The 11064-nt window shown below is 44.9% G+C and overlaps 1 protein-coding gene across 3 annotated transcripts in view; it reads right to left on the minus strand.

Moving 5' to 3' along the window:
• Positions 1-6254: 6254 nt before the first annotated feature.
• The window catches only part of LOC310811050 (CUGBP Elav-like family member 3), a gene marked incomplete at both ends in the record, with an annotated part of 20553 nt that continues 15743 nt past the window's right edge, over positions 6255-11064 (minus strand). Inside the window, 9 exons of one of the 3 annotated variants that reach the window (XM_083679033.1) lie at positions 6255-6382; positions 6676-6819; positions 7171-7275; positions 7494-7559; positions 7763-7912; positions 8483-8627; positions 9271-9414; positions 9530-9609; positions 9777-9902. In XM_083679033.1, coding sequence (XP_083535159.1) covers positions 6255-6382; positions 6676-6819; positions 7171-7275; positions 7494-7559; positions 7763-7912; positions 8483-8627; positions 9271-9414; positions 9530-9609; positions 9777-9902 — 1088 coding nt within the window. Of the gene's footprint in view, positions 6383-6675; positions 6820-7170; positions 7276-7493; positions 7560-7762; positions 7913-8482; positions 8628-9270; positions 9415-9529; positions 9610-9776; positions 9906-11064 lie in introns of all 3 variants that reach the window. The other 2 variants (XM_083679032.1, XM_083679034.1) reach the window with 2 other exon arrangements.

The following is an 11064-nucleotide window of genomic DNA, read 5'->3' on the forward strand; positions in this document are numbered from 1 at the left end:
TTTTTTTAAGGAACAGAAATTAAAAAAAAAATAAAAAAAAATAGTAGGTGGGGGAAGATAGACGGCACGGCAAGACGGGCTGCTCTACTCTGTCACTTCCCTTGTCCTGAATAGGTCTAAACTACCAGATAGTTTATTGTCCCCACCAATTCTCTTTCTCTCCCGTGGGATGAGGGGGTAACAGCGCGGTTGCTGGCCGGGGGATAGGCGTGGGTCAGCCCGACTGCTGCATTTGAAGAACGGACTGCGAAAGAGGTGAGAGGGAGGAGTGAGAGAATAACGGAGAGGGAGGATCAGAAATGACGTATAGGCACATGAGAGCACTTGGCTGACACACATACATCCGCGTTTTGTTTCCGGCCCGAAATATCTTTACCCTACTTCAAACCGATATTGTGAACAGTTTTAGGCTGCATAGGCAGGCTATATGCCTGTCTATTCCTATTTTTTTTTATTTTTACACTGTCATTTTCACACCAAACTAGCAAATAGTTTATTGTGATGCTTTTGATTTAAAGTCATAGGCCTGCTTGTAAAAATATGCCCACCAATTACACATTAAGTGTAATGGCACAGTGTTTGGTGACTTGAACGTGTGGGGCGCACTCATAGCATGTCCAAGCGCATCTGGCCTGGCTTATACCCAAATGCTGCGCATAATTTGAATAGCTTTACGCATTATGTCACCACTGGACTTGAATACCTAAGAGGGGAAGGGCTACATGTGAGCTGTAGGATCTCTTCTATAGAACCAGAAGCGGCTGACCTGGCAATTTGGCACGTGAAGCGGAACGACGGATTCAAAGGCCGAGGTCAGCTGGGTTCTGCCGCGCGGAGGTGCCTAAGTGCATGTAAAGTCATGTTATTTTAACACTTACGACACGCGGTGTATGTGTTAATCTTATCTGATATGAACAGAGGCCCCTTTACTGCATTTATTTTCACCTCACTGAGAATGTTGAAAGTAGAACTAGTCTAAAAGGAAGACAAGCATGGAGAAACACACACGCACACACACACATACACACACATACACACACAACCAAACCATGTGGCCCACATGTTAATTATTTAAGTTGAGATGTGTAAGGTGTATTGACAATACCATAGGTATAACTATCCACGTAGGCAGGTAGGCTAAATGAGCACAGCACCACACACTTCAGCTATGTACATTGCTGATCTTTGAATATTGGCCTGATTACAATCACAAATGCATCAGCAGAAGCATTCCCGGACGCTCTTAAACACCACACTCAAGCACTTACTGATAAACAAATGAACCCATAAACACAACAGTAGATAACTAGTGCTATTGGCCCAGCATAGCGCAGTAGGCCCTCTGTGAGTGGAGGTCCCCTGGTGACGAGACAATGGAATCTGTTCCCTTCATGCCCTCTACTGGTCCAAGTTTGAACACAGACAATTTAAATGGTCACTTATTTACCCCCCCCCTCTCTCTCTCACACACACACACACACACACACACACACACACACACACACACACACACACACACACACACACGCACACGCACACACACATTCAAAGAATCACATGAGGCATGTTTAAGTATAATACTTTTTTATTTTAACTTAAAAAGAGATTGGATCAAAAACAGGACTCAATAAATAAGAAATAAATATCATTGTTGTAATAATTAATTCATAATTATAATTACTCGGTTGTAGAGTCTGACAGAAACAGACCTTCAAATGGATTTCTCTAGAAAATTCTAAAATCAAAAGCTTGCAACCCATTCAAACCCTATCACCTCTCCCAATAAACAAAATAATTGATAAATTAGTCAATAAATAAAAAATAGTTCCAATATTAAAACTTCCCAGAAAAGGTGCAATCCCCCCTCCCACATTTCACCTAAAATCTAAGTAGAAATTTAAAATATGTTAGTGATTTCCCCTTTTTTCCATTTCAAATACAACATCCCCTAATGAAGATGAAGATAATAATAATAATAATAATAATAATAATAATAATAATAATGATAATAATATTAATGTTATTGTGTCTTTGCAGTGTTTATCTAAAGTATTCTTCTTTTTGCATTTTTTTGTTGTTTTTTTAAATGTTACTCTTCTTAAACTAAATTATTTACAGGTCATAAGGATCTTTTCCCAAAGTCTCTCTAACCTACACATTTTGTCTCAATATTTTTTCTGTTTTTTCTTTTTTTCTTATGAAACGGTGGCCCTCCTCTTCTCATCATGCTACAGACATGTTATAGTCCATAGTGACATGGTATATCACCATTCATCATCATCTCATCAGTGCCTTTAAACACCCTCAGCCTTACTGCACACCCTGGACAAACTCATCACAGACCATTGAGTTCAGTTGTATAGGTAAGATTACTGTGCATGTGTGTGTGTGTGTGTGTGTGTGTGTGTGTGTGTGTGTGTGTGTGTGTGTGTGGCCTATATATACATTAATATATCAATGCCTTGGTCCTTTTGAGTGCAGTGTATTTGTGTGTGTGTGTATGCATGTGTGTGTGTGTGTGTGTGTGTGTGTGTGTGTGTGTGTGTGTGTGTGTGTGTGTGTGTGTGTGGTGTGTGGCTGCACTCCCCCGTCGCTCAAAGGTATGAGACGCTCTGAAAGCACAATGCTGCACCCTGGGATTCCATCACGGCAGGAGTCTGGTACTTCACCTGTGAGTTTGTGTTGGGGGGGGGGGGGGGGGGGGGTGAGTTGGATGAAGTGGGAGAGGGAGAGAGAAAGAATTGGTTGAAACATGGTTCTAATGAGCCCTCTACGGTTCTGTCTGACCCCTGTGCTTGACCACACATGCCACCACCCTTCTAAAGGTCTGTTGACCTGAGAACAATGAAAGCCATCACTGGATCTTTGAAGCAATTTATGTGCTGCAAAATGTCTTTGTATCATATGGTGATCAAACTTCCAGTTAAAAACTCATTTGCTTTACATGTAAGAGATAGGCATCACTGGTTGCTATAGTAAACCTCTAGTCTGGCAACAGGGATACATTCATGGTGCTTTTACATATAATACACACACAGTGTCCAGGTCATGCAATTCAACACAGTGAAATCCATAATACTGGCATCTGTGTGTTTATAAACGCCATTATTTGTATGTAGTTACCTGTTTGTGTGTTTGTGTGTGTGTGTGTGTGTGTGTGCGTGTGTGTGTGTGTGTGTGTGTGTGTGTGTGTGTGTGTGTGTGTGTGTGTGTGTGTGTGTGTGTGTGTGTGTGTGTGTGTGTTATGGCAGGCAAACAGACTCCCAACATGCACTCTCTGGCAGTTGCAGTATAGAAATTCTGGGTGACAGTTTGAATAACACAAATCAAGTTCTATAAGTTCAATATTTCTTCTCTTAAAATTGTTTCTCATTCATAGTCCTTCAATTAGTATTTTTCAGCCATTTGAAGTAGGATGAAGTTTCCCTCAGACACTGATCTGGTCAGTTCTCTGATTTACATCTAGTAGGCTAGGTTCATTTTGGTTTAAGTAAGCTGATCCTAGACCTGTGCCTAAGGGCAACTTCTATTCCATGTGTCATCATTCTCCCAGAATTCCTATAGTTGAAGGCTGTTCTCCGATCAGCAAGACACATTGTTTTTCACCATGACAACCACATACCATTACCCCAAAACACTGGCCAGGGGGATAGAGAGAGGAGGAAAGTGAGAGGGGACAAGAGAGGGATGGAATGGTGGAAGGAATAGGAGATGTAGAGGAAACGATAGAAAGATAGATAGATAGATAGATAGATAGATAGATAGAGAACAAAACAAGGGAATTGGCTGATAGAAAATAAGGGGGTATACGCCAATCAGAATGTCAAGCCAGTCCACAGTCTGGCCAATCAAGTCACACAGCCCATCAATTAGAGTCCAGCTTCACAGAGTTCGCGTTCATCTCGAGCTAGTCCAATGGTACGTCCACTGTCCAATGCTAGGTCTCAGTAGTCCAGAGTCCCTTCCTCATTAACCCTCCTTCTGCACTGAGCTGAAGGAGCTGGCCAAGTCACCAGGTAGTCTTATACCACCTTGCTTTCACCTATTCTTTGTTTTCAGATCAGTAAGGCTGAAGAGGAGGAGACAAAGATAGGAAGCCACTTTAGACTGAGATGTATTCCTGAATGAGTGGCTGGTCTAGGCTGGTCATGGTTCAGAATGTGGAGTGGTTCTAAGTTCTCATCCATTCTTGCTCTCTGCTGTCCTGATCAAAGCGTTTCAGAATCACATACACTCACTGAACACTTTATTAGGAACACTATGCTAATACTGCGTAGGGCCTCCCTTTGCTCTCAAACCAGCCTCAATTCTTCGTGGCATTGATTCCACAAGATGTTGGAAACATTCCTTTGAGATTCTGGTCCATGATGACATGATTGCATCATGCAATTCCCGCAGATTTTTCAGGTGCACTTTCAAGCTGTGAATCTCCCGTTCTACCACATCCCAAAGTTGTTCTATTGGATTCAGATCCGGTGACTGGGAAGGCCACTGAAGAACACTGAACTCATTGTCATGTTCATGAAACCAGTTTGAGACGACTTTTGCTTTTTAACATGGTGCATTATCATACTGGAAGTAGCCATTAGAAGATGGGTAAATTGTGGCCATGAAGGGATCCACATGGTCAGCAACAATACTCAAATAGGCTGTGGCATTCAAGTGATGATTGATTGGTATTAATGGGCTCAAAGTGTGCCAAGAAAACATTCCACACACCATTACACCACCTCCACCATGAGAAGGTGTACAGGTGTTCCTAATAAAGTGTTCAGTGAGTGTAGCTCTCCGCTACAAGCTAACCTACTCAACTGGTGCGCTCCATTTACCCCTCCAATCATATGTCATAAGTCAAACATCTTCTCAACTCTAAAAAGAACAATATAAATGATATACAACTTGAATGTGTAAAGATGGCCTGCACTCACAGATATAGTTATATTAGCCTGGTTAGTCCGCAGAAAAACATCCCCACTGTCACACAGAGTAGGACTACTCCCTCAGATCTAACCCCACTTTGGACACCTTCCTATAGATATCCACACTCACACACATACACACACGCACGCACACACACGCGCGCGCACACACACACACACACACACACACACACACACACACACACACACACACACACACGCACCCACACACACACATAAAGTTCATACCATACTCACCCACAGCCCCCAAACCACTTTCCTCTTTCCCCAAATAATGCACTATATGATAATATTGACACCAGACAGAACACTACAGAAACTGATCAAAAACAAAACTGCAAAAAAACAACCATTGATACAGAATTTATGAAATCACTATACAATTATCAATCAGTCATTCCAGATATTCAATCGAATCAATTGATACTGAATCAGATCCCAGTTATTGACAGTTATTGATCAGTATGTGCACAGGTCAATACAAAAGAAAGTCACAATGCACCAAACACAGTCTGTGGTCACCACGGCAACAGGGCATGCAGGTCAGCGCATGGCCGGTTGCTCGGGGCGACCGAAAACAAAAAAATCGCCAAGGGCAACCAACACAGGCAATCAATCGCCACAGCAACCCAAACACAGGCCAACCAATCAACTTACAACAATGTGAGAGGAAGGGGGGTCAGGGCTTTAGCGGTCGCTAGGTGACCATTGCCATAGCGATGGGGTCCCCACGAATTATGATTTGACGGGAGGATCTTGGGTGAGGTATGTTGTTTCAGGAAAAGATCAAAACAGCAGAAAATAAAATAAATAAAAATGTGAAAAAATAAGGAACAAATTTAGTAATTTCCTGTTTTCTTGAGTTAATTAGGCTGTCATATCTCAAAATTACCTAATTAATACACATTTATCATTATTTCATGCAGTGGTTATTTGGGATCTCACCCATTTCTCCATTTACCCCTGTCCCACCAATCAGCAGTTTAAAGTGCTGTGATTGACAACTTCTTCCACTTCCGAGAAAGTGACTTTTGATTTATTGTTTGATTCTTTCCCATTTTCTAAACAAACCTAAGTATCTCCACTCTCTCCCTCCACTCCGCCCTTATACCCTCCTCTCTTGCCCACCCGTACCCTCCTCCTCTCCTCCCTCCTCATTCACTCCTTCCCCTTTACCACCCTCCTTTTTCTCCTCTCCATCCCTCTTTTCTTCCACACCTTGTCTCTCCTCCAACACCTCCTCATCCCTCCCTATTCTCCTCCCCACCCCCTCACCTCTGTCTCTCTCACCTCTGTCTCTCTCTCTTCTGTCTCTCAGTAGGGGCGGTTGGCGTCTTTGGGCCGTTTGAGCTGAACCTTCAGTCTCTTCATGCCGATCTGGAAGCCGTTCATGGCCTGGATGGCAGTCTGAGCACTGGCGGGGTTATCAAAACTCACAAAGCCTGAGAGAGAGAGAGAAAGAGAGAGAGAGTAGAGAGAGAGAGGAGGGGGGTGAGAGAGGGGGGGGGGCAGAGGAGAAGTGGGGGGGTAGAGAAAAATAAACAGAGAGGAAAAAAAAGAAAGCGTGTGACACATCTGTTCTGAAAAGTGTTCATTCAGCCACTCTGGGAAAAAATAAAGGTTGAACAAATGTCTGTCTGTCTTCAAAAACAACCAGCAACAATTCCTTCTCCCTCCTCATCCCCCCACTCCTCCCCCTCGGGATGTCTCCCACCCCCCCCCCTCTCTCTCTCACCGAAGCACTTGCTCTGGTTGGTAGCTCTGTCCACAAACACCTTGGCTGAGATGACGTTCCCAAAGGGCAGAAACATCTGCAGCATCTCAGAGTCACTGAACTCCTGAGGCAGGTGGTAGATAAAGATGTTACATCCCTCTGGACCTGGAAGACACAAACACACACACACACACACACACACACACACACACACACACACACACACACACACACACACACACACACACACACACACACACACACGCACACACACACACACATTAGAGTCTGTGCCATACACACACCATAGGACTAGAGACATGCCATATGGTATACATACCTACTAAAACATATTTGTATGTTACACACACACACACACACACACACACATACACACACACACACACACACAATGAATGCTTGGGCCCACAAGTTAAAGACAGAGGGAAGGATGGAAAGAGAGAGAGGAAAGCACGGGGCGAGGCAGGGCCATAGTCAGACAGGAAGTGAAGTCACCTTCTCGCTGCTGCTGTTGCTGGGGCTGCTGGTGTTGCTGGGCAACAAGGGTTGGTTGCTGTGGAAATGGCTGGCCGACCAATCCGTAGGCAGCAGGGTACGCCGCTGTGAGGAAAGAGTGTGACATTAGCTGACGGACAAAACAGACACATTGTGACAACAAAAATATCAACATGCACCTTCAGTGTCAAGTAAGAGCACAATACAGTCAACTAGTGAACTGCCCTGCAGTTATATGGGGTTATATCACATCTATGTGCTCTTATCAGGGCCTGACTAATGGTAACCAGCATGAAGACCAGGATGGAGGCAGGTTCACCCACCTGTGTAGTGCTGCATGCCTGCATACGCCTGCTGGAGAGGGTCCAAGGCTGCTGCTGGACTCTGAGCTGAAAGAGTGAGGGGGAGGGGGGTGTCGAGACAATTTAGAGTGTGAGAATGAGTGGTAGGGTGGCAGGGAACAGAAGATGGCAAACTGAGATCCTTTAGACTTAAGACTGTGGTAAATCCTTAAGACTGTGGTAAATCCTTTAGACTGTGGTAAATACAGTTGTATCCCCGATAAACATGTCTCTGATGGACAGGTTCATACCTTGGTACGGGTGAACACCATTGGTGTACAGCGTTTCCGATGCTGACTGTCCATTGGTTTGGGCGGACACAGGGCTGTAACCATTGACTCCTATTGGTGGAGGAAGTGCTGGCACGGGTGTGGAAGCAATTGTGGGCGGGGTGTTTGTACCTGCAAACCGGGAGGACCAATCACAGTGGAGGAGATATTGTGATTGACAGCTACTAGACTCTATAGTGTATAAGAAAGAGAAAGAGGGAGGGCATAAATGAAAGGGGAATAGCAATGATTGGTTAGAAGGGCAGAGGAAGCATTAAAGGACAGAAGCATAAACAGGAGTGCATCTCTTCAGTCTAAAGTGTCTGTCGTCTCCTGGTCTCTTCCCCTCCCTCTGCGTCGACATGAATCATCGGAACAGGTGAAAGCTAAGCCCTACATCAGATGACTCGTACAGTATCATATCAGATCTGAGCAGATGAAGGTTAAAGAGATGAGGAGAGGAAGCCACTCTAGACTACTGGGATGCACCCATAAGCAGAGGTTAACTGAGAGACAGTAAATGCGAGTCAATAAAAGACCAGACTGGATTTCATCAGACCCAACTTAGACTAGAAACAAATAGCAACAACAGGATCCCTTTAAACCAGCCAAAATGTTGTTATTTTTAGGTATATTTTAAAAAAGCACATATTATATTACATGTACATGTATGGTCATGCATGTGTGTGTGTGTATGGTTACCCGAGGAGGGTGTGAGGGATGTGATGGGTGTGGCGATGAGTCCATTGGCATTGAGCGCTGCCATCTGCTGCATCTGTACCGCGGCAACTGTTGCTACGGGTGAAAGGTACGCTGACTGGGCAACCAGGGCCTGCTGCTGGACCAACTGGAGAGAGAGAGAGAGAGAGAGAGAGAGAGAGAGAGAGAGAGAGAGAGAGAGAGAGAGAGAGAGAGAGAGAGGAAAGAGAGAGGAAAGAGAGAGAGAGAGAGAGGAAAGAGGGATGGGAAAGAGGGAGATGGGGAGAGGGAGAAGAGAAGAGGAGAAACAGATGAATAGAGATCTAATTACAGGGCCATTATGTCCAGTCAGGGGTTAATGGTTGTGTGTTGCGGGAAAGCTAATGCTAGATGACGTACTGTATGTACTGAGTAATAACATTAGCCCAGATTAGCACACTGATAGCCCCTTGAAACATATCCCATCCTCTCAAACCCACAGTGTCCGTGTAACCACAGGATGCAGCTATACACTTGTGAGCATCTCTGTGAGTGTTTTTGAATACTGATGTTTGTGTGCATCCCTATGTGTGTGTGTGTGTGTGTGTGTGTCCGTGCGTGCGTGCGTGCGTGCGTGCGTGCGTGCGTGTGTGTCCGTGTGTGCGTGTGTGTGTGTGTGTTATGTGAGCCTGTGTGTGTGAGTGTGGTCCTGTATTTATGTGTGTGTGTGTGTGTGTGTGTGTGTGTGTGTGTGTGTGTGTGTGTGTGTGTGTGTGTGTGTGTAGTCCTATACTTACAGCCTGTGCGCTGACAGCCTGTGTGTAAGCGTTGTAGGCAGGGAAGTTGAGCGTCATGGGGCTGAAGATGCCCAGCTGGGAGGCCACCTGCTGCATCCGTCTCAGACCTCGCTCCTTCTCTGTGTCTGCAAACTTCACCACCAGGCTGGATGACGCCCCCTGAGGGGAGGGAGGGCAGAGTTATCACCATGCACATCCTTTATTTGTGTGTGTATGTGTGTGTGTGTGTGTGTGTGTGTGTGTGTGTGTGTGTGTGTGTGTGTGTGTGACTCACAGGAAGTGTGCGGCTCCCATGCAGTGTGTTGATGGCAGCCTGAGCTTCAGTGTGCCCCTGGTACTTCACAAACGCACAACCTGCAACAACAACAAAACACAACAACAATTAATAATAATAAATTAACGTGGTATTTGGAGGATGCAGACAGTCCCAAGACAGATGCAAACAGTCCGACTCCCATTGTTGCATGTGTGCATGTGAGTGTGTGTGTGTGTGCATTTGAGTGTGTGTGTGTGTGTGTTACCTTTACTAGTGCCATCTGGGCCCCTCAGTACAGTGCACTCGTCTATGCTGCCGAAGGGTTCAAACAGCCCCTTGACGTCCTCATCACTCTGCTGCTTCCCCAGCATGCCCACAAACAACTTCCTGTCTTCTAAACAAAGAGAGAGACAAAGAGAGAAACACAGAGTTAGAAAATGGCTACGAGACAAGACAGGTTCAATTAATGTTGAACACACAACCACTGTGTATATGTACTAATATCTCATTAGCTGATAGGTAAGAAGGGAAGGGAAATGTGGCAGGGAAATGTGCGGAGTGGTTGTAATTCTGCTCCTTCCCACCAGGGGGCAATGTCAGCTTCAAAGGGATAATGTAGGACTAGGCAATAGGCACAGCAAGAATGAAGAACAGGAGCACACGTGTGTGTGTGTGTGTGTGTGTGTGTGTAATGTGTGTGTGCGTACTAGCGTTTGTAAGTATGTTTAACCCAGTCTGACACTTTGAGCACCTTGTTTACTCCTGTCCCTCTCAGTCTGACCTGACCACGCACATGCCCTCTCTAAGCCCTCACTGACACTATGGGTGTGTGCGTGTGTGTGTCCGTGTGTGTGCGTGTGTGTGTGCGTGTGTGTGCGTGTGTGTGTGCGTGTGTGTGCGTGTGCCTGTGTTTCAGCCCTGCCAATTCTTGTGCCAGATGCAGATTAACAGTATCAAGAGTTCACACCAGCAACTTCAGAAGTATTACTGCGCAGTATGAGAGTAATGCCATGAATGGTCAAACTGAGCATAGTATAGGCCCTTATTTGATGATTAACAATCTAATGAAACTGCTTCAGAGGTAGACTGCCATGATACTGTTTAAATAGACAGCAGAATGTTTGCACTTTTGGAATAACAATCTAACCCCAACCCAATTTAATCACATCCTTGCATTGTTTCATTTCTGAAACAATATTCTAAATCATACCTAAAAGACTCCTCTCAACCACCATATACATTCAGTCATCTACTGTGCCACTGTTTGGCTTCACCACTATAGTGAAGTTTGGCATTTCTATAGTATGAGATTCTGCTGTAGTTGTTATTGACAACAGCTTTGTCCTGTGGCTATAAGCTGGTGTGACACAGAGAACGTCTGACTTGTCTCGACAAGGGTGGTGGTGGACAGGTGTGTGTTTGTGCATACATCAGGTGTGTGTAAAGGAGTGTGTGTGTGTGTGTGTGTGTGTGTGTATGTGTGTGTGTGTGTGTGTGTGTGTGTGTGTGTGTGTGTGTGTGTGTGTGTGTGTGTGTGTGTGTGTGTGTGTGTG

This window comes from Argentina silus, assembly GCF_951799395.1.
Source record: "Argentina silus genome assembly, chromosome: 10".
Taxonomy (NCBI): domain Eukaryota; kingdom Metazoa; phylum Chordata; class Actinopteri; order Argentiniformes; family Argentinidae; genus Argentina; species Argentina silus.